Source organism: Lepisma saccharinum, chromosome 2 (assembly GCF_977018435.1).
Source record: "Lepisma saccharinum chromosome 2, izLepSacc3.1, whole genome shotgun sequence".
Taxonomy (NCBI): domain Eukaryota; kingdom Metazoa; phylum Arthropoda; class Insecta; order Zygentoma; family Lepismatidae; genus Lepisma; species Lepisma saccharinum.
Genome location: NC_139230.1, coordinates 181,661,171 through 181,685,968, shown reverse-complemented (window position 1 = coordinate 181,685,968; position 24,798 = coordinate 181,661,171). Strand labels below are relative to the sequence as shown.

The 24,798-nt window shown below is 37.3% G+C and overlaps 2 protein-coding genes across 5 annotated transcripts in view; one reads left to right on the top strand and one right to left on the bottom strand.

Annotated features, from left to right (window-relative positions):
* Nucleotides 1–17,724, top strand: part of LOC145984219 (post-GPI attachment to proteins factor 6) — a 530,070-nt gene extending 512,346 nt beyond the window's left edge. The window contains exons 14-15 of one of the 4 annotated variants that reach the window (XR_014441287.1): nucleotides 3,098–3,311; nucleotides 17,221–17,303. Coding sequence is in view for 2 of the 4 variants with exons in the window: in XM_083117778.1 (XP_082973904.1) it covers nucleotides 17,221–17,300 (80 nt within the window). In the remaining 2 variants the exon portion in view is untranslated. Of the gene's footprint in view, nucleotides 1–3,097; nucleotides 3,312–11,135; nucleotides 11,204–17,220 lie in introns of those variants that run through there. The other 3 variants (XR_014441288.1, XM_083117779.1, XM_083117778.1) reach the window with 3 other exon arrangements.
* A 2,869-nt stretch (nucleotides 17,725–20,593) lies between these two features.
* The window catches only part of LOC145984218 (protein YIPF1), a 46,479-nt gene continuing 42,274 nt past the window's right edge, over nucleotides 20,594–24,798 (bottom strand). The window contains exon 8 of the mRNA XM_083117777.1: nucleotides 20,594–23,690. Coding sequence (XP_082973903.1) covers nucleotides 23,580–23,690 — 111 coding nt within the window. The 3' untranslated portion in view covers nucleotides 20,594–23,579. The remainder of the gene's footprint in view (nucleotides 23,691–24,798) is intronic.

Here is a 24,798-nt window from a genome sequence, read left to right as displayed (position 1 = left end):
GTTTTGCCTAGAAAAAGCAAGATGCTAGAACGCTACGACGAAGGTAGTGATCCTCATACGTATCAAACGCCGGAGGAAATGTACAGACAAATATTTTTTGAAATAATTGATGTGGCTGTGGATTTGCTAAATCGTAGATTTCAATCAAAGGTTTTGGAACTTATTTCACAACTTGAAGCTTTTGCTATCGGTCAAATTGGTGCTGATCGAATTCTGCAGTTCTATGGGACAGACTCTGATAAAGACAAGCTAACATTGCACAGGGACATGTTTCTAGATGTGTGCAGAACGAAGAAAAAGTGGCCAACTTGTCAGACATTACAAATATTTTAAGTAGAGAAAACAGTGGTCATATGCGTGAAATGCTCACAGAATTTGTGAAGTTTGTACGGGTGATTTGAACTATACCTGTTACTTCTTGTACCTCTAATCGGTCATTTTCAGCACTTAGACGATTGAAAACGTTTTTGCGGTCAACAATGACCCAAAAAAGATTGAATGATTTGGTAATTTTGCAGGTTCATAAAGAAATGACTAAAAATATTGACATTACCAAAATTGCAAACAAATTCATAACTGCAAATGACGTAAGAAGGAATGTGTTTTATATTGAAAGTTAACATGTCATAATTATTATTATTATTATTATTATTTGGTACATAAAGTTAGTCATTTTGTAGTTTCTGTTCACAACAAAATCCTTGCATAGTTCTTTCTGCAATACAATTAAAATTATTTGCATTTATGAAGAATTTTTCATTTTAATTTGTATGAATGTGGTATTTTCTTTTAGTAATGTGTTGATAATATCATTGCCTCTTGCAATCATTGTGAATGTAAGTTGTTTAAAGTATAAAATACTTGATAATTGCAGATCTAACCGCCATTGATATGCACCCACAGAAATTTTGGAAAGTCGGCGCCCTTGATACAGGGTGTCATTTTAATGGTTCCCATGGACGACAGAAACGTATAAAGATCATCAAAACAAACAACTTTTCTCAGTAACATTTTTCTCGTTGGTGCGTAGTTCTGGCACCACAGTTGTTAAAAAAAGCCCATTTTGCCACCTGAATGCTGGCAACCCAACAAAACATTTGATCACATTTGTGATGCCATTTCCTGTCGTGAAGAGGTGCATGCCAGGGTTGCCAGGAACACACATATTCTTTGAAAAGTGACATAGCTATATCCAGTCACATTATGTACCGTAAAACACTGTGAGAAAACGCATTCAATAAAGGAACAGGAAGTGAACCAACGACACGAAAAATGGTAGAAAAACAATGTATACAAAAGGAAGTGGTAATATCGGAATTTATATCTTAGCCTACATATCAAATAGTTTCAAATCTTGTTGCCAAGTTGAAATATACAGTTTAGTCTATCCACTTCATCCATCTGAAACTGGTTGTCTGTGACACACTGAACAGTTGACAAAAAAAAAAAAGAAAGAAAGAAAGAACTCAAAATTCAAAAGGTAAGTAACGCATAATGTAATGTATATTCAGGGCATTATGGGACAAGGGACAAAAATAGTTTAAAATACAGGGATATAAGTAGTAGTAAAAGAAGTTCTCCGACATCTATGTTTATCTACGTACCGGATACACATGTAATAGTTTGCAACTATGAACATGGCAGTATGTTTGCTGCTGATTCATTATTAGGCTGTTACTGTGGTTGTACAAAGTTAACGAAGTTAGTAGTAAGGTGTGTTTTATGCAGCGTGCAGTGTAGGTTGAGTTGTATATTTTGAAAATATGCTGTATAAAGAAACAAACTGCCAGAGTACTAATTGAGGTGAGTGTGTGTGTTTTAGTCATAATATAACAACATGAACCTTGGATACTTCTGTTATCAGCACCACAATACTACAATGCATGTATCAGGACAAACCTGTAGATATCAACCTTGCAACAAGATTTGCAAATATTTGACATGTAGCTGGGCGTAAACAGACACATGTAGCTGTAAGTTGTAAGCCCAATAACATTTATTGTTGATGATGATGATATTTGACATTTAGGCTGAGACAAAATCTGATATAATGTGGTCTGTCATTTTTTCCCAAAATTTGTGCGTTCCTTGCAACACTGCCCTGCGCTGTTTCACCGCAGGAAATGATGTCCTATATCCGATCAAATGTTGTGTTGGGTTGCCATCATTCAGGCAGAAAACCGGGCTACGACTGTAGCACTGAGACTACGCACCAATGAGAAAAAAGTTACTGAGAAAAGTTGTATGTTTTGATGTCATCTATACGTTTCTGTGGTCTGTGGGTGGCAATAAAATTAAACCCTGTGTGTGTGTGTGTGTATATATATATATTGTGTGTGTGTGTGTGTGTGTTTACAAAAAACTAGGCAATAAGGAATGCAAATCTACAGGAAGATTCATCCAAATGTTCAAGAACATTCTAAATAGATCTTAAATTTAAAATTTGGTCATAGTATCTTTGAATGAAGAATATATTCAGAAAGTCTTTGCTGAGATTACTACCTATCTAAATGTTTATAAGAAAGAAAAAAAAATAAAAGGCATGTGTAGATTTAATGTATTATTCTGCTGCCAAGTTACTGAAGCTCAGGTACAAAATTATTGTTTTTCAGTGGGTTGTTTTGAACTATTAGTTTAGTACAAATTTTAAACAGTATTTGAGAATGAGGCTGAAACTAACAAGAGTACTTTGTTGAAATAGATGAAATTGATTTAGAGTTTGCTATTTTGTGTCACACTTCTTGCATTTTAGTCTTATGCTAATACTGTATCACAAAAGTATGTTACAATGTGAAGCGATAATTTTAAGTATACAAGTAAAGAAAAATACTATGAGCATATTTTTGCTTCCATCTTCATTTTGTTTCTCGAACATAAATACATAATAGTGAAAGTGTGTATATATTTTTCCTGAAATGTTACTAGTGACAAATTAGTTGTGTATATTCAATTTTAAAGTAAATTTGAAGAAATAACAGTAACATGGACAAGGAACTTTCCATAAATTAGTATCTTTCTGAAAATTTTCAACACCATTCACAGTAGATGAAGATTTAGGTCAGGTTAAGGGTTTTACATGGGCTGGGTTGGTTCACAGGTCAGCAAGACACCTCTCAGCAGTTTGCAGATTCAGTTTGGATCTAGGGAGGTAGAGTTCTACAGACACAAAAGTAACAGCATATGCAGAAGTTGATAAGCTGGCCTGTACAGCAACTGCTCATTCCAAGTGTTTCACAGAAGATATATGAAATAGGACAAACAACAAAGTGGTATTATTGTTGCATTGTTACCACCAGCTTAAGTTAACAGAGGTAAGTGTAGGTTCAGGTTTATGTAGCTTTTTGAAAATATAAATAGGGTGTCAATGAGTGATTCCTTGTTTAATATCAATTTCCAGGTAAACACATTGAAACATGGAGCTTAATGGCATTTTTAAAATCATTATCATGAGGGGATAAATTTGTAAAAGTGAAATGGATAAATGAAATGCTCCATGTGTGACCATTAAATGAATCTAAAACCCTTGATCCAGTTACTGCTGTTTGAACCTGCTGAATAATACACAATGAAATTGGCATTTCCATGTTACTAAAGAAAATTTAAAATATCACTAGAGTTTATCACTATAATATACTGTACATATAGCTCTAAATTACACATACAGTGTGTATTTTGGAGTGCACATCACCTCAATGCAAAGCAAATTTTTCGTAATTTAAAAATATAACATCTAATGGTATTGCCATAAAACTGATATTTTTTTCTCCCATTCCATCACTCTTTAAACACATTTACCTGCCAGGTGGATTTTGTTTGGCAACTCATAATGAGCACATGAGCTCCTGTCATTATTGTTCCTGGCTTTCTATGATGCGAGACAGCTTAACTTTGCAACAGATTTTTGTTTTAATTCATGTGTGAATGGGCACAGTTTTTACCATGTTAGTCTTTCATGAACGTCTGAGCAATATTCTTTCAGTGAAGCTCAGAATATCACCAGCATTGCCAACTTCTTAACAGAACAAAACACATTAGCATGTGCATGCATACACACAGTGGCATACAAGGAGTAGGGTGTCCTTCTATCCCCCTTTCAATCCATTTTTGTGATGTAAATTACTACATCCATAAAAGTTGGTATAATGTAGGATTCATTACCCCCTAAAAAATCATATTATCCTATATAAAGTTCCTGATCATGACACCATGTGTTATTTGTTTCTTCTATGAAGATTGGCAGAATATACAACTTTTAAATGCCCGATTACAGCCTGGTTTATGAAGAGATTTACGTTCTGTGCTAATTGTTGTGATTTATGTGTAGGAGCCAGCATTGTTTCAAGTATTTCTCTCCTTTTTTGCTGTTTGTTTAAAAAATTGAGATCAAATGGAATTTGTAGTTGTTGCTGCTGCAGTACCAAACACTTACGGTAAGAGGTTCAGTTCCCCATGCATATACCACTGTGCCATGAAGAGACATTTAGGGAATGTGGGGGTAGAGCCCCATATATTCTCGATCTCAGCCATTTTGGAGGTGATGTGATCAGCACCACACTCCAGCCACCTTTACCCCCCAGGGTCGTCCCCAAGGTACCCATTAAATTGAGACTGGGTGAGCCCCAGAGTTGCTTTATGCAGGGACAAGGCTGGAAAAATTCCGGCCTTAGATCACCCATCCCAGGAATGAAATCCAGGTCTCTCGTGTGCCAGTCGGACACCCTACCAACTAGACCAGTGTGGCTTGCTGGGGAAATTGCAACTTTCATATTATGGTTCATTAGTGACATGTCATCTGTAATTCTTCATTTATCTAAAATTTCTCCAGCTAAGCATAAGTTTGTGTAGAACATTAAATACTGTGTATTATAACATGGCATGCTTGGCAATGCCATTGTTTGACTGGTTCATTTGTGTGTTCAGGTCCATACCTGATAATGTATATTACAAATTAAATGACTGTTTTGTTGCATGTGTATGGGTCTCGACATGTGAAAAGTTGCTGCCAAGTTAACTTGTCTTCAGGCATAGATTGGTGTCTAATACTTGTTCATATTCAACTAGCTTGCCAGTTATGCTCACAGTGTGGTGTCCTCTAATATCTATCCCCACTTGCAATCAAGATTGCACCATTCAGAGTAAAGATGATAGTACCAAACATGTAGGTCAGGAAATCCATATCTTATTTTACTAACTCTGATGCTTTTATTAGATGATGAATTAGATAAAAAATAATATTTGAGACAAATTTTCATTAATGTGAGACAAAGTACAAGAAACAGAAAATTGTGTGCTTGTGTGTGTGTGTGTGTGTGTGTGTGGTTACATGTCAAATCAAAGATCATATCTTCCATCACCCTTGCCAATTGTGAAAAATTTACAGCATTTATTTCCTGCAGGTCCATGAGGATTACATGGAATTGCTTCTCTTCCCAAAAAAAAAACACCCATTTCTGAGTTAACAGCATTTGAAAATTTGAGATACAGACCTCAGAAAATACTAATTTTATAGCTCCGAGTATCCATTTTGTGCCAGTCAAAAAACTTACCTTTCAAAGAGTTCCACATCATCTTTCCTCAATATATCTGCAGAGTTTGGTGAATGTAATTTTCCTTTAAATGTATTTTATTTTACATAAATTAACTTTAGAAAATACACCTGACAAACAGCAGCTATACTACTGTACATTTTGCATTAAATTGTGGGTAAATTTTGTTTTTCAAATTTTATAAATATATGGCACTAAAAAGTTGCATTGTGTGAGGGTATAAAGTATGAGAGCTCTAAATTTACTTTCACTTGGTGCAATTGCCCCCAAAATTTAAAATCAAATATTTTCACTTCACTACTTCTTCTTCACAAACAGCAACTATACTGCTATTTTTCTATTTAAAAAATTATCTTAAAATAGAAAATTACATGTACCAAACAAACCAAATGTATTGAAGAGGTAACACAAAAATATGGGTTATTTTCAATTTTTTACTTTAGCCCCAAGGTCTAAGAGTTGCAAAATGAGTGTTTTGTGAGGCCTGTATTTCATTTAGAAGCAGAGATAATTGATAAAACTTAGAAACTGTTGTTGTTTTCTTATCTTTAAAAAAAAAATTGCATGCGTGCTCGGAGAACCTGAATGAACAAATGCTTCAAATTTGATGAAAATCAGAGCTGGTAGTGGAAAATTTTAAAAAATGTGGTAATGCCATGAATTTTATCATTCTCCTTCATATATGAAGAGTGGTTTTTCTCAACATATGCAGGTTTTTGCAGTAGTATATTACTAAAACACAGACAGAAATAGGTGGCGTGTATGCTCACAACTGGAACTTGAGCCTTGAATAATTTTTTGTTGTTGTTAGGTCATAGTTAAGGATGACACTTTTAATGATAACATCACAGTTTGGTTTCCACTGATGCTAAAAAAAAATGCTTTTGATCCCAATCACTCTATGCTTTAAACTTGGAAACCTAATATTATACCTGCTACAAAATTCACACTTGCATGTTATGGGGTAGAATGAATCAAACTATATTCATTAAGCCTTGAATGAATCGAAAAGGTAAATTTTAGACCAGTTGAAACAATTTATTAGCTAATGTGGTATTTATGGGCACTAATGTCTTCCAGATATAAAATTAGTGCTTAATTTTTCTCCATATTGTATTAAATTATGAAAAGAGCTGTTGCAATGAAATATGTTAGTTTTGTCAATTTCTCACTAAACTACTGAAGTGAGCAGAAAGGTTGTATGCTAATAGTAGGAATTGTAACTCTCCTGTTGACGTGATTTGAATGAGTGTTCTTGAGTTACCAACCAGGTTAATTTGGTGTTAGTGTCTCCCAGTGGCGGATTGAAGACATTCTCTCGGAGGGGGCAGACAGTCCTATCATTATGTCATAAAATCAGTCATAACTAAATGTTGGAGGCCCAGCAGTGTGTCATGTTTTTGCCTGCCCCCACCCAGTCATAGTATTTCTTGCACTATGAGAGCAGTTACGATTATGAATTGCATGCTTATAATGTTTTTAAGTCAGAAAATCCACATCGTGTGGCTGATGTTTATTGAAAGAAGTTTGCATTTTTCACCAAAACAAGTAATGAATGTGTATTTAACACATATCGAACAATCAAGATACAAGAAATAAATAATGATATTAAATTCAGCGTAAAATAATTATTTGAAAAATTAAACCTTCCCTTGAGTGCTTTGGCATGACCATATTGTTTCACAGCAAGTTTTAACATTTAGCCGTTCCATTTGTCTGTGCTCATTGTTCCAAACGGATATGTTCGTTTATCTTTGATGAGGAGCACTATTCGATAGAAAATATTTTAGTGGGTAAAGTTTTGAAAGTGCATGTTCCACAGAGCAGAGGCCACAGCTACAAGTAAAGTGAGGAAATTCAAACAAGCCGTAAATAAATCCGGGAAAGAAATGTAATAGTAGTGTTCTAGGATCAAAGTAGTGATGTCACGATTGTGATGGGAGTCATAACCCCCCTCTGTCCCAGTATATATAAACATGAACGTACATCTCATTTCGATAACCCTGGGCATGTCACTGTTTGTGATATCTTCCATTATACATAGTGTCTGAATGTATTGGGTGTACGAGATTAGAACTAATGTCGCTGGAACACATTTGAACTTCGTCTTTTGATAAATCAAGGAGCACCACAAGACAAAGAAACTATTTTGTTTTGTTAAAGGCTCGCAAAGTCTCTATTCTATCTTGCGGTGTCCTGCTGCATTGAACGTTATATATTATTGTTTTATCCAGGACCGGACTGGGACTGCCAAGAGGGCGATAGAAATTTTCCTTAAGAGGACGCCCCAAGAAATCATTGATTGTAATGGCCTATCATTACAGTAAAAGCTGAAAAAGGAGGCACATTACAATAGAGAACAGAGGTACAACCACAAATTTTGTCTGGGGGGTGGGGCAAGCACCAGGATTTTGTGCTTATTTTTCGTTGCTCCCCCTTCCTTCATCAACCTTACCTTTGTTCACCCCCCTGTCTCTCATCACATCCCATCTTTCGTCTCCCTCTAATCTTTTGTTGGCTCCTATCTTTCATCACACCCATCCTTATCTTTGTTCGCCCCCTGTCTCTCGTAGGCCCCTTAAAATTCATCACGTCATATCTTTCATCGCCCCTATCTCTTGTCATTCTTATCTTTGTTTGCCCCTGTCTCTCGTCACCTCCTTCCTTCCTAATTCTTATCTTTGTTTGCCACCTGTCTCTCATCGCCCCTATCATTCATCACATCCTATCTTTCATCATTCTTATCTTTGTTCGCCCTTGTCTCTCATGGCCCCTATATTTCGTCATTCTTATCTTATCTTTGTTCACCCCTGTCTCTCATCACCCCCATCCTTTATATTTCTTATCTTTGTTTGCCCCTGTCTCTCATCGCACCCATCCTTAGTATTTCTTATCTTTGTTCGCCCCTATCTCACATTGCCCCCATCCTTCGTAATTCTCATTTTTGTTAGCCCCCTATCTCTCGTTGCTCCCATACTTCGTAATTCTTATTTTTGTTTGCCCCCTATCTCTTGTCGCCCTCATCCTTCATAATTCTTATCTTTGTTCACTCCCTATCTCCTGTTGCCCCCATTCTTCATAATACTGGGAAATTGGGGAGCTATGAATGAGTAGCATAACGCAGTCACAAAAACCTGCAGCAACTGGGGGTTCATCGTGCTGACCACACATCACCCCATAACTGGTTGGATGATTTCCCACCTGGCAGTCTGTAGATAGGCCCTGGCCCTCAAGGGCTGTTGCGCCACGGGTTATTTACTTATCTCCAATGTTTCAAGTGCATACATTACTCCCATCAGGGAATTCTGTATTAACTTTGCTGGTAACCTGAGAACACTTGTTCAAAAGCATGCTAGTAGTCGCTAACATTCAGACAAATAGAAAGAATGCACTGTTACCAAGTTCTTATGCCATGAATTTGTTTGTAATAATTTACAAATTTATTTCAGTTTGAATTAAACTGAATCCATGGTAGGTTCATAGTTAAGAAATAAGAAAGATGTGCTTTCCACTTCAAACTTGAGCATACACAAGAGTATTAAAAAAACTTATCAAGTTATATCTAATTTTGGGAAATCTATGTAAATACCCAAAATTTTAATCCAAGTTTTCTAAAATATTCAAATGCTGGCAAAATTTATTGTATAAAAAATAAAATAAATATACATTAAAAACACAGAGGATGGAAAGGTTATGTTTTAGTGTGTATTTATTTAATTTTTTATACAATAATTTTTTCCTTGGTCAGCATTTGAATGTTTTATTAACATATAAACAAGGCTTAACAGTGTTACTAAGTTACTTATTTAAATTTATAAAATAATCTTTTAAGCATTTAAATGCATTAAATATAGTTTTGTGTGTTTTGAATATACATTAACAGATGAGTTACAACAATAGAAAAGTAAGTTCAAAGTTGAATGAAGTTGTGCAATGGATTTGCAATGGTCAGTGAAATTGCCAAAAGAACTGATACATCATTAATTATGTGATTTATTCAATTTATTTATTCTATGTCAGTTTCTCAAAATGTTTATAAAATATCAGTTATTAGAATGTCTATATTGATGAGGGGAAACTTGAACAGATGCAAAACTTAGGGAGAATACACACCAAAGCAACAAGCAACATGTGTCGCTTGAGAATTTCACCAATCGAATGCACGCTTTTGCAGCCTATCATGCTGCTATGGTCTGAAACATTGCTGCTGATTGGCTCGTTCCCAAGCAGCATGTGTCACTTTGGTCTGAAATCTCAAGTCTTCGAATACTAGGAAACAACATTCACCAGACAGACCACTGATCCAGCCTAGCACCGTAGCTATTCCATCGAATTTTATGAAAAAAATATCTACTTCCTGTTTTGCTTCTTGTTTTTTATCCTGTTAAATGGGGTGGGATAGTGGTAGACATTTTGGTGTTATGTATTATGTGGGCTTTCCCAGGGTGTGTTGGTCCTTTCATTCTTCTCTTAGGTGTTTCAAGTCCATCAGAAAAATTGTGGGAGATGAGTAGGTATCTAGTGAGGTAGGACTACAGTACAAGACACCTTATTAAAAGAACATTGCAGATTCAAATACCAACAAGCAAGCACACAATTTCTGAAACTGAAGTTTACTGGACCCAATTTCATAAAGAAGTGACCATGAAATTTGTGTAAAATGTAGGGAAAGTGATGTAATGGTGAATTGTCTACTCTCTCTAATCTTGAACTCTACACACCAATGCTTGTCTGCAGTTGAAGAAAAGCTGAAGTTTATGCAGCATGATGTGGAAAATGCTGTTTGAATGTCTGTAAATGTCATCTGTGCCTTGTCAAAGAATCAACAAACTTTGAACTCGTATGCACCATTAAGACCACAGCACTGCACCAGCAATATTTTTAAACTGAACGTATTTTCTGGATATCTCCCATACTATAAACCCAGAGGTCTTGGGGTGCAAGGGATGATTCTTTCTCAAGACACCCAAACGTCAACCTCACTTCCAGATAGTACACCCTGTACTGCTTTTTGCAGACTAACAAGGCTGTAGCATCTGGACTCTCAGCCAGTATAATCCTCCATGTGGCTTGTGTTGTGTGCTGTCCTGGTGTGCTTGTCCTTCCATCCATTTCATCTAATCACCGTTCATCCTCATCTTCGTGATTAGCCAAAAGTGGCAGAAAAGTGAACTAAAATAAAATAAATCAACCAGAGGTCTCAGGCATGGATGTATTATGATGATTGTCCCGTCAATCATTTTATGAGTTCACCATTCATACCATTATAGTGATTAACAGAAGAGGTAAAAGAGAAATGTGAAATAACTAAAATAAAAGGCAAGAAAGAAATAGATAGGAAAATTTCAATGCTTGGAGAAATTTAGTTCTTTATTTTATGTTTATGAATTACATTTATTACATTAGACAGTGTTATTTATTAAAATAAAATAGCACTAAAGGAAATATTTATTTCCAAGATCTCGCATAGATTGGTTTTTCTAAAACTTTATGTATATTTTCTTTTTGCTTGATTAACCATAAGTTATTTTTATTTTAAGTAGTTGCATGCTACACACATAGTACAATTAATACAACAATATTTTGCAGATAAAGGTGAATCTACTGCTAGTCCGTCAATTGGAGAGTAATTTACTCATCTGTGTACTGAAAGCATGGTAAGCTACTGGAATCCACCGTAAGAAGGTGATGTTTTGGCCAGTACATATTATATTAGATTTATCATCACAACATATATATTTCATTATACAGTACATTCAGAATACACTCAAAAGAATTTTATGTTTGTGTTTGCATTTTCTTTGATTTTTTCCATTTTTCTCATTTTAACCACAGCAAAATGAATTGCATACAATACAACAGTGAACTCAAATAATAAAGTAAGGATTAATGAAAATTGTATAATTATATGCTGTCGCGAATCCCATTATTTGAAGCTTTCTAACTTTTTACATTTGTGATTGCAAATCCTCAGATGTTCCTCATTTTCACCCCCTCAGTACTTATCCTGAGTAAACTTGGATGTCAAATTCCAGTCACACATTTTTTATCCCAAGTTAGCTTGTGTTCATGACCATTTTCAGATCCATATACAGGGGATGGACAAAAATATGGAAACACCTGGTATAAAACAGGTAGCCATTTCAAACACGATTTGCGTCTGTATGGTAGGTGGAGCTGTGGTCACTGGCACTTCCTGCAAGGTATACAACCTGGCCAACCTGACAGATGGGCCAGTTACAGTTCAGCGAGCGGTCCGTGCAGGTTATCGTGAATCATGTCTGAGCTGACAGAGTTTCAAAGAGGGCAAATTGTGGGTGCGCGTATGGTGGGAGCTTCCATGATGAAAGTAGCGGAAATGTTTGGTGTATCAAGAAGCACAGTCTCGAAGAGCATGACTGCCTACGAGACTTCCAGAAAAACCGCATCAGCGAAGCACCAGCGTGGAAGCAAGTGTGTGTTGCGTGACAGAGACACATTGGGTAGGATTGTGACCAAGCAGAAGATCACCACGGCTCCAAAAGTCACTGCTGCGCTGAATACAGTGCTTACAAACCCTGTTAGCATCAAAACCGTCAGAAGAGAACTCCACAAGCAGTGTATTCATAGTAGATCTGCAATTCCCAAACCACTCGTGACTGTTGACCATGCTACTAGACTGAGACAGTGGTGCAACGCCCATAAAAACTGGACAATTGAGCAGTGGAAGACTGTAATCTGGTCAGATGAGTCATCCTTTACATTGTTTCAAACTGCTGACCGAGTGTACATTTGGAGAACGCCAGCACAAGCATACGATACAGACTGTCTGTTACCAAGAGTGAAGCATGGCAGTGGTTCAGTGATGATTTGGGCAGCCATCTCCTGGTATTCTGCCGGACCCATCATCACCCTGCATGGACATGTCACTACCAGAGACTACGTAACCATTTTGAGTGACCAGCTGCATCCCATGGTGCAAACTTTGTTCCCAGATGGTGATGCCGTGCTTCAAGATGACAGAGCCCCTGTTCATACATATCACATCGTCCAGGACTGGTTTGATGAGCACGAAGATGAAGTGTCACATCTGCCATGGCCTCCACAATCGCCAGACCTCAATATTATTGAGCCCCTGTGGTCGGTTTTGGAGACCAAGGTGCGAGCCTGCTACCCACCACCATCGTCTCTACAAAAACGTGCAGCTGCTTTGGAGGAAGAATAGTACAACATCCCTTGGACAACCATACGCGACCTGTATTTGTCCATTCCACGTTGACTGCAGGCCGTTCTGCGTGTAAAAGGTGGTCCTACTCGATATTAATAAAGGTAGGTGTTTCTGCAGGTGTTTCCATATTTATGTCCATCCGCTGTATTATCATGAAAGAACTCTAGTTGTGTGTTCATATTTTCTTAAATAGATGTCACTAGAAGTATGGTAAAGCAGCATCTCTAGGCTAAGTTTGGAAAATGTGTCCTGGTGGAAATCTGCCATATTGAACTTTTGAATTCTTGAGATAGGAAATCAGAGCTGGTTTCTCCGCATAGCCCCCCTCCCCCCCCCTCCCCCCCGCATCATTAGCTATTGACTCACACTGAGACATTAGTGCGAACCAGAAGTGGATGGCCACCTTATTGAAATTTCTCGGCTAGAAAGTTGGTTCCTGTTTTCCCTGTTAGCCCGCATGGAAGTCTGTCTAAGCAAGTTAATGTCATGTTTTTATTTACTAACAAAACATAAACTATGCAGCCATGCTGGTCTAAACCTACTGCTTAGTAAAACATGAAGATCTGATTTCAGATATTACATGTAAGTCAACACTTGATGTGATAGATCAAATGAGTGTGTTTACAAAGCTGAATATTTTTTATGCATTTTTTTCTGATCTCAACAAATTAGTGTTCTTCTATATTCAGTATCTCTACTCTAGTAGCAAAACAAAATTCAAACATAATCTACGAATTCCAGGTGTACACAAATTTCTCATTATTTTGAATAAATTTGTTTCCAAAAATACAAAGACCATTAATTAACTGGTTCCTAACAGGAAGACAAAGTTATATGTGAGGGCTGGAAAGAAAGTAGTGGCAACTCTGTCACCACATTGAGTATGGACACATTCCTGACATTGTTTGATGAAATTTTGATTCACACGCAAAAGTTCTTCTTCCGTAATTCACCAAGTTCTGCCCTTATATTGTCTTTTAGTTCGTCGATACTATGAGGGTTATTTCGGCTGGCTTTTCAATCGCCTCACTTACATACAACACACACACACTGCAATTACACAAAGAAGTAGTATGGCAAGTAACCAAAAACCACACTCTTTCACACAGTAAGAAATTAACACGCTCTTGGTTCAATGTCTGTTCCTCACTCCAATCGCAGCTCTGTCCAGTGCACTCGTAGTCACGAAGCAAAGAACAACTCAAGCTCAGAGCTTTCAGATTGCAAACAATGTTCACGAAAACCATTGACCTTCAACGGTTTAGTCTGCAACGTAATCTTGATACAGTGTTGCACATTCGAAATCTCCAAACAATTCTGAGAGAAGCAAAACGCTTTCGAGGGTAAACTTAAGCGGGATGTTACTGGTCGAAAATGTCGGCATCTCCGTTAGCACCACCTGCCACACTTCTCCCGATCTCGAAAGGAACTGGATGCACTGTTCTATTCCACAGATATTTTATTGACTGAAGTTTGGAAAGTGCACATTCTGCAGAGTTCACAGTTACGGGTGAAGTGAGGAAAATCAAACTAGCAGTAAATAAATTTGGAAAAGAAGTGTAATAGTCGTGTTCCAGGATGAAAGTAGTGACGTCGCGAATGGTATCCAGTTTTGTGATCAGAAGCGTGCCACAAGGGGGTTGATGGGAGTCATAACCACCCTTTGTCCCAGTATTTCTAAAAAAGAACATACACCCCCTTTCAAAAATCCTGGGCACACCACTGTTTGTGATATCTTCCATTGTATAGTGTCTGAATGCATTAGATGTATGTGATTAGAACTAACGTCACTGGTACACTTTTGAAGTTCGTTTTCTGATAAATCTAGGAGCATTGCAGGACAAAGAAATGATTTTGTTAAAGGCCCGCAAATCCTTGAATATATCTTGCAGTGACCTCCTGCACATACTTTTAGTACAAGCCTGTATTACTTAATAAGTGATATATTATTGTTTTCTCCAATTTCATCTTTATTTAACTGCATAACAAGAAAGAAAGGAATATTTATTTTAAATTTTAAAAAAAGATTGATGGGGGCCCAAAGCTTGAAGCGTCACTGGCACCTCAGGTTCTTATAGAACTGTATAAAATACTACAACGTTTGCTGAGGACACCAATCATTCTAAGTTGTTTAACTTCAATAAAATAAAAACTGTAATAGTCATAAAATATCACCATGTTTGATGTATGTCATTCAAACTTTGCAAATTTATCTATAGCTAGCTCTCTCTCTCTCTCTCTCTCTCTCTCTCTCTCTCTCTCTCTCTCTCTCTCTCTCTCTCTCTCTCTCTCTCTCTCTCTCTCTCTCTCTCTCCCCCCCTCCCTGGCTACCACGTTTCTACAGTGACTGTGCATGAAAATAAAATGAGTGAGGAGGCAAAGGTGGCGAGAATATTTTCTCGATCCTCTGTGAAGGGATGGTCACCTCGGGACTCCTTTGATCGACCCTAGTAATATTATACTAGCCCTTCACCTTAAGTTACATATCTTTAGTCTCCCTCCCCATCCTTCATCATTCTTAACTTGGTTCGCCCATATCTGTGATCTCACCCTTTTCATTCATCTCATCCTATTTTCCTTCATTCTTATCTTCTTTTGGCCCTTTATCATTGGTTACCTCATATCTTTCGTTACCCCAATGCTTTGCCATTCTTATCTTTGTTCGCTCCCATTCTTTCATCACCCCTTATCATTGGTCACTTCATATCTTTCGTCACCTCATATCTTTTGTCGCCCCTATCCTTCATCATCCCCTTATCATTCGTCACCTCATCTTTCGTCGCACCTATCTTTTGTCATTCTTATCTTTGTTCGCCCCCTATCTTTCGTCATTCTTAACTTTGTTCACCCCCTGATCATTTGTCACCTCATATATTTCATTGCCCACATCCTTCGTCATTCTTACTTCTGTTCACCCACTTATCATTCATCGCCCCTATCTTTCTTCAATCTTATGTTTTTCGCCCCCTGTCTCTCACCACCCCGTATCATTCGCCGCAGTCAAATCTTTCGTCGCCTCTATCTTTGATCACCCGCTTATCATTCACCACATCCTATCTTTTGTCATTCTTGTCTTTGTTCGCCCCCTTAGCATTCGTCGCCCCTATCTTTCTTCAATCTTATATTTTTTGCCCTCTGTCTCTCGTCGCACCCTTTTCATTCACTGCGTTCTATTTTTCGTCGCCTCTATCTTTTGTCATTCTTATCTTTGTTTGCCCCCTTTAGCATTTGTCTCCCCCTATCTTTCTTCAATCTTGTTTCTCGCCTCCTGTCTCTTCTTGCCCCCTATCTTTCGTCATTCTTATCTATGTTCGGCACCTTATCATTCGTCGCCCCTATCTTTCTTCAATCTTATTTTTGGTCACCCCCTTTGATTCCCCTTCAGATAGTGGGGTGCCCTCTCCTTCACTCTTTATTCTGCTCTTGTTGTTTCTCAATTGACACTATGTGTATTATATTTCATTCCAACTGTGTAAATTATTTATCAATACATGAAAAAATAAAAGCAGTGCTCGGTGGAAGTCGCCCACGACTCCCCCTCAGGGCCTCGGATGGGGCAGTCGCCCCCCCCCTTTAATCCGCCCTTGCTTAAGTACCAAAGGCAGGGATGTCATTAATAGAGGAGGGGGGACACTGGCCCCTGAAACTTCAAAATGCCCCTGACCTCAAGTTTTATTTAGAAAACTTTTCTTGTAGATCAGAATCGATTTCATCTTTTTAACTGTTGTACTTGTAGCAATATAGAATAAGTTGAATATAAATGTAATAAAGTGTCTCTTGCAAGCATTAGAAAAGGTAGTCAACTTGCATTTGTATTATTATAATTATTATTTCACAGAGATTGGCCCTTGACTCCACTTTCATGTTATATCTTGTTGAAATCATTGAAATGCTCTTTTGTTATTCACATATATAGTGTTTCACCATACAACACGAACAAACTTTCACACAATGTATAGAGGTCACAGAGGCGAATAAATTTTCTTTAACACTTTGCTCATTAAGGCTTTGTTTAAAGCAACAAACCCTTGAAAACTACAATTTCTATCCTGTATGGATCCAGCCATTCAAACAACTTTTGTGGGGGACATTTTTATATGGGATGTATTTGTTCTAAATTTCACATACATTAATTTGTTACTTGAAATTGAAGAATCACTTGTGTATGACAAAGATATTTACAATTATGAAAAATTATTATGAAGAGTTTGTACTAGATGTTAATAAATCCAGAATTTAAGGAATTTCTCATCAGTAGATACCCAATTTTCCCACAATGCAGACCATGTACGGACATTGTAGAACCAGTATAAATTCATTACTGGTCTGAGGGCCATACAAACACCCAAAAATTATATCTCACGTCTAATCCAAATTAGGAAAGGAAATTTTTTGAATCATGATGTGCACATTTACGTTTTTATATATATTACTATGTTATATATTTTGTTAATACATATTTTTCAGAAACTCCACCTCAGGAAACACCATGGAAACCTCAGGGGTCCTTCAAATTTTTACAAGATAATGAAACAGATATGCTGTAGTGGAAGTCCAAATTAATCTACTGCGGGAATGGAACAGGTTGGCCAAACCTGATGTGCCAAATGGAAAATGAGAACAATTCACATGGGATTGTATCCTGAAAACTATGTTTAATACTGTTTATATTCCTTGTTGTCATTAGGATAGATTATGTGAAAGTGAAAAATGGCTTTGTGCAGCTGGTCAATTAACATTCCATGGCATTGAAGAATTCAATTCACCTTGTCTCTATAGGATGCTTTACTCTCAGGGACAATAACAATGTTTTACATTGTGACAGGCATAAAACTTCATGTTCACACTTGTATTTATTACATTTTTTTATGACTGACTGATAAAAGTAATTATTGAATATATATGTAAGTTTTTACTTTCCATGTTTCAATCTTGGGTACTATATAGGCATATATTTCTCTTGTACCTTGTTTCACATTGATTTGTAATAATATATGTTGTTTAATAGATAACATATTTAATAGATGTTACATCAGTGAAAGTATGTTGTTTTTCTTTGTAGTTTTTAACAAAGTAAATATACATATCACTTTAAAACAATGCAGAAAGTTCTGAAATTCTTCACAAAAAAAAATATTTCCAATAGAAATCTGATTGTGCACTGTCTCCATTCACACCTTGCTTTTGCAAGTCCATCTCAGAGAGATTTGCTTTCTGCAAATCATGTCCACAAATATTGTGGACATTGGCAAATGTGAAATGGAGTGTTGCGGAATGACAAAACTATGTCACTTCAGATGACCACAACATTAGCACAACCCAATTATTAGGCCACAATCATTAGTGCATTGATTCACACATTCTGTTGTTGACATATGAAAAGTAAATGTAATACTGATATATTTTTACTGAAGTAACTTTGTAACCTTCAGATTATATACATCCAAAATCTAAAATGTCAAAGAACAAAAAGCAGACCTCCGTGGTGGTGTGGTTAACACAGGGTGCCATGGGTCCCAGGTTCAAATCGTGTCCTTGCTATGTGTGTGTTCTTCATTAATTGCATCATATCATCATCACTCACCCTCATCTTTGCGATTAGCCAAAAGTGGCAGAAAAGCAACGTATAATAAGCCAAATCGATCAATCTAAAAAGAAGGGAAAATGTTGTCAATTTGCAACCTTGCAACTAGCTTTGTAAGGCTCATACTGATTCAGCATGGGAGTAATTGCTTAAAATTGCAATTAGTTTTGAAATTGATCAACACCAAGAGACAAGAAATCAGAGGCTGGAAGATGAGAGCAATGAGGCAAGATAAGGATTAGAAGAGAGGAAAGAACTGGGACAAGGTGGATGTTCGAAAGATGAAAAGAGACTATGCAAGAAAAGATGAGACAGTAGTCCCATCTAGTTCGCTGCATTTTTTGACACTGGGTGTAGTGCAGGTGTATCCCGGTGTCAGGTTGGTGCAAGGAAATGACATTCAACCAAGTAGACGAGTAGAGGTGTTCAAGTTCAGAAGATTCAACACATGCCTGTCTGCTGCTTTAAAAGTTCATCTCATTAGTTAGTACACACCATGTGACCATACACCACACATTACACCACTCCAGAATGTAGCGCAAACAGTGCAGTCACCAAATACACTACTTGACTCCAAATCAACGGGGCTAGTGGCTGGATTAGAGAGACAAAAAAAAAAAAAAAAAAAAAAAAGAGAGAAGAGGACAAGATAAGAAAAATGAGCATGCATGGGCTAGATGGGGATCAGATTCTGAGAACAAGGCTAGGCGAGGAAAGATGGAACAACAGAAGAGGTCAACTAGATATACAAAAGACGAAGTGTGAGAAGGCTCAGCAAGATGATGAAGTCAAGATTAGAGATGAAGAAAAAATAAGGTAAATATTTTTATGCTCAGCAATATTCTATTTACAGTGGAATCTCCAGTGTACCAAGCTGAAAAAACTTAAATTGCAGGAAAATGTAAAATCAAGGAAAATTTTATAATTTGGATTGGAACCATCAAGATTGAATCTATAATGTGGGAAAATTTAAAATCTGGGAACATAACGTTGTGGTTCCACTGTAATATTATCTTGAATTCAAATTTAGAATGTATCTAAAATTTCCATTAAAAGGAAGTCAACCATACTGGAAATATTTTTACTGCTTGTAGTAGTTGTAATAAATTCTAAATTTAGTTGGAAAAAACTATGTTTGATTTGAGTTTCCACCATACAACTACTCTGTGGTGTAACAGCCAATTAAGAGCCAAGATCTTCCAAGTGGCTTTTCACTGGGTGATGCCTCTGGCATTTCCACCATAATATATCACATATGGTGATAACAGCATCTCTATCTATGTTAGACAAATGCTTCCAAAATTAAGGTTAAAATTTGTCTCCCTTGCTCTTGGAAAGGGATATCAAATGGAACTGAGAATTTGCATATTTTCAACCTTTCAACACTCCTGCATTACCAACAGGTGTGTCTTGGAAGAAGCTTGAAGGTCACATGCTAAATGCCTTCATTGTTAGGTTAGGCTTAGTTCACTTAACATGAATAATACATTGTTGGCAAAGCCACGAGAAACTACAGAGAAGGCAAAAGGCAGGGAGGTTGGCTGAGGGTTGTCTGATAAGCGAGACCTGCTTCTGATGGAACTTGTCCATTCCTTTGCAGTAGCCTGTACAACTACCATAATAGCCCGCAGCGCAAAAGCCCTTGAGGGCCAGAGCCTACGTACCAACTGCCAGCCTCACTCACACGTGCCTCAGAAGAGGTGGATGATCAATCGACCAGTTACTGGGTGACGTGTGGTCGGCACTACAAACCTCTACTTGTTGTAGGTACCCAGGCATCCATAATGGAGCCTGTCCATTCTCTTGTTTGGCCTAGGTATCCCCAACAGATAGATATCCATTCCGTTGCAACTTACCTAGGAGCGTTCACAACCACCCCACCTCTCATCACAGCATGCAGCATCTACAAAAGGCTCCTATTGGATTAATGGGCAAATTGATGCCCCTAAAATAAAATTTCCCTAGGCACCACACTGCAAGGAATAGATTGTCCCTCCCTTCTCTTCCAAATCTTCGATGCACCATCATAATCATCCTGTAAACCCACAGGATAAGAGTAAACAGTGTAAGTGGGCTAAACAGGTAATTTACATGCAAATAAATGTAAATACAATATTCACTGCATTTGATTATTCCTTTTTCAAACTTTTAACCATGAATTGTGTAAAATAGTAACTCAGATCTATATCTAGCAACTAAACTACAGAAACAGAAATTTCAGGTATCAATTATTTAACACAAATTGAAAATTAATTACAAAAATTTACCTTTTATTTGTTTTACAATAATAATGCAAAATTTATGAATAGAATACAGTCTTTTTGTCATTGACAATACATTAATAGACGAATAAAAATATTACAACAGTATGATTTTTACATGTGACACAAACACTGTATTAGGTGGGATCTATTTACAAAAGAAAAAAATGTGCAATTCTTTTTTTCCCCTTTTATATATCTGCTATACACTGAAACAAAATCATCAATTCTGAAGACATTTAAAACTTTGTGAGAAAATTGGAATGTTTTATTAAATAAAAACCAAATATCAATGGCACAATTTTATTTGCAATTACTAAGGGATTTGTTTTCAAATAGTTCTGTGTGTGTGTGGGCTGAGATAATCGTGTTTGAGTGGAGGCACTTTTCAGTGGTATGGATCCCATTTCTAACTACAGACATTAACCTTAACTATTGCATTACAATAGTTATGTTCTAACCCCAGAATACTGAAATAGCCAGTGGTTCAGGGTTCGAATTATCCCGGTCTGGGCATGGATGTTTGCGAGTGTCCATCAATTGCATCATGTCAACATCCCTCTTCACAAATTAGCCAACAGTGGCACAAAAAGCGAAGTAAAATAAAGCAAATCAATCAGAATACTGAAATCCACTGAATGTTGACAAACCGTGCAAATTTGAAGCCAACTAGACAGTGAAAGCATTGTTCAAATTCCAAATTAATTCAACTACAAGGTAAAAAGGTTAAGTTCTGGCTACCTTTACCCCCAGGGTTGCCCTAAGGTACCAATTGATTTGAGGCTGGGTGAGCCCCAGAACCAATTTATGCGGGGACAAGGCTGGAAAAATCCTGACCTTAGATCACCCACCATGGGAATCAAACCCAGGTCTCCCACATGGCAGTCAGATGCCCTACTAACCAACCACCGCATCTGATTTAACTACACATAACAAACATGCAGAAAAAAGGAAGTTAATTTTATGTGCTTATCTGTGATACAAATGTATATGAAATTTAACAATTGTTAATCACAATATTAGATTAACTTGTTTGGTCTACTTGGTCCTCTCTTTTTTTTTTCTATTTATGTATTTTGGTTACTTCTACTTCTCTGGGTTAATTTCGATGATGAACTAGATGATGGGACAAACATAATGACATATCTATAGCTTACCCAGGAATCGAACCAAGGACACCAGACTATGTTACTTCATCAGGAAATCTATTCATCATTACCAATTTTCGGATGAAAATCACAGCTTTTCTTCAGGTTTTCCCTTGCTTTGTAGCCATTTACTTTTGCTGATTAATGTGTTTTTCCTTTTGATTGGCTTTTAATTTCTTTTTAAGCCTCCTAGTGTCCTTTCACTCTCTCTTTTTAAGCATAAATAACATTCCCTGTGTCTTGCAAGGTTTGTTGGGATCTGAACCACTAAGCCAACGTGAAGGCCTTCCACCCCTTAGTAATTGCACGTAAGAAATTATATGAATCAAAGTATCCACTTAAAAATTTTCTAAATACACACGCCGCAAAATGACTTTGGACCTCATGTGAAATCTGCCATAGTAAGCAGTTTATTACTTTGTAGCCTTGTATCTAGTGTTGTTTTGTTTCGAACACTGAATTGTTTCTGTATGAACGTATCTGGCAACAGTGTCTTACTGTTGATAAGAGAGTTCATTTCATGTCATATTGTTAGTTGACACAGGAAGGATGACTTTCTGCTGTAGTGTGTGTGATAAATTGCTGCGTTTTCATGTGGTGCACTTTGTGTTGGATATTTGACTACTGTACAGGTGTGTTTGTGATATGCTGGGAAAGTACTGTAGTAGTGTTGAAAAGTCAGCATTATTGCATGGCGAAGTGAAAATGTCCCGATAAAGATATGTAAACAAACAGGTCGTGCAAAATCAACCATAATGAAGGTACTGGCAGCCGCCAGAGGACTGCCTCCGACAGTCACTCCAAAGCACAAATTCGGTGCTGGGAGGCAAAGAAAAACAACCAAATCTACAGACTCTCTCCTAATGAGAGAAATAAAGAAAAACCCTCGACTGACAGCATCAGAACTTAAAGGAATGCACCCGAGTCTGCTGAAAAACGTTAGTGTTCGCACTATCCAGCACCGTTTACAGAAAGACTTGGATTTGACATGTCCTACTGCTGCTAAGAAGCCACTACTCACTGCCCGCATGAAGAAAGACCATCTATCTTTTGCAAAGAAATATGCACACTGGACACCAGCACAGAGGAGGAAAGTAATGTTTTCCGATGAAAGCTCATTCCAACTGTTCCGAATGGGAGCTGCTAAGGTTCGACGTCCATCATCTTCAGATTGATACGACCCAAAGTATACAGTTCCGACCGTTAGGCACTCCCAGGCTGAAATGGTGTGGTAGGGCAGGTTTATATATCTTATCGCAAAACATGACGATGAACGCAGATCGATATATCAACGTTCTTAAGGACCATTTAGTGGATATGCTTCAGATACACGAGTGATCTTTTCATGCGTGATAACGGTCCTTGTCACGCAGCTAAGAAGGTAAGGAAATGGCTTGAGGAACAACAGATAAAGATGTTAGAGTGGCCTGGGAATAGCCCCGATCTCAACCCAATTGAAAATTGTTGGCATCGTATGAAGCAATTCCTGGGAAACAAGATGATTCAGAACCTACAGACCCTCCAAACAGAACTGAAGAAAATGTGGTGCATTGACATGGACTTAAATTACTTCCGAAGTCTTAGTGATTCCATGCCCAAGCACATCAAAATTGTTCTCAAAAGTAAAGGCAACATGACTCTGTACTAACGTATGCATTTTTTGCTGTATCTAATATCTTAATAATAGCTTTTCACATGAATTTTCTGTATTTTTTGTGCTTTTGTTATGAGGTCCGAAGCCATTTTGCGTTAGGTGTACAATTTTTCCCAATGTTCAGTAATAATAACCACCAAGTTACACAGTAATACTGCACACATTACATAAATTAGTATTCAGGTCCTTAAAGATGCACTCACATTGAGTGCTTGAGATGTTGATTCAATCACACTGACCACCACGTGAGAGTCTGTAACATGTAAGTCTGGAACACGAAAGAAGTACAGCTGAAAGGAAAGGAAAAGGGCATTAACACAAAAACACATATTTAATGAAAATAACCTGTTATACATTTTCATGATTGTCACTATATTGAAAACGCATACCTGTGACATATATTCTTTCTACACATAGCTGGACTAACTGGGTTCAAAACACAAGTCTTGGGGAGAACTCACACCAAAGCGACAAGCTGCAAGTGGCAGGTGACAAGCGACATGGAGAATTCACATCGAAGCCACACACTACAGGGAGAATTTGCATCGAAGCCACAAGTGACATGAGCCCATTCAGTCTAAAGCAAAATGTTCATCGCACATGCACGAACAAGAGTACCAAGCAACATTATGCACAGTATTGAGAAAATGGGCCAGTCAGAGTGACATGCTAGCTACAAGCGACACATGCAGCCTGTCATGTGACTTGTTCAAAAGGTTCAACTGATTATTCAGGATTTGCTTCCAAGCAACACAGTCGCATGTTGCTTGTCATTGAAGCGACATGCAACATGGGTTGCTCGAGGATTTCACCAATCAAATGCAGCTTGTGTGGCTTATTATGTGTTATGTTATGATGTTAAACGTTGCTGTTCCTAAGAGACATGTCATGTGTCACTTGACCGTTTGGTCTGAAATCTCCCTAAGAATCAGGAAGCACAAGGATTACGACATAGTGAGCAGAAAAAGCTATGGTTTGATTTGCTTGAGGGTAAAACAGTCTTGTTTTCTTTTTTCACAATGTGCATTTTCAGATAACTAACTTGCATGTTTGAAGAGCAAAGTGCTAACAAACTGATTCCATGCTTCTTTCTGACCAATTGCAGTGATGAGGTTCAATGATAATTATTGTAATTGTTAATGCTAAGCCTGGACTTCAACCCAGATTCTTAAGTGGCAAGACTGTAAGCCTAATCATTAAATTTATTCCAGGATGGCAATGCAAATACATTGTTCATTAATGTATGAGTATTAATCAAACAAGTCATTAACTTGAACCAAAATTTGGGGGAAAATATCTGCTCCCACTGCCGCCTTAGTTTACCTTCCTAGTTTCTCATTTTTCAAACTAAACTTTGTCATTTAGAACCAAAATGAGGAATATATATGTAGCTAGAGT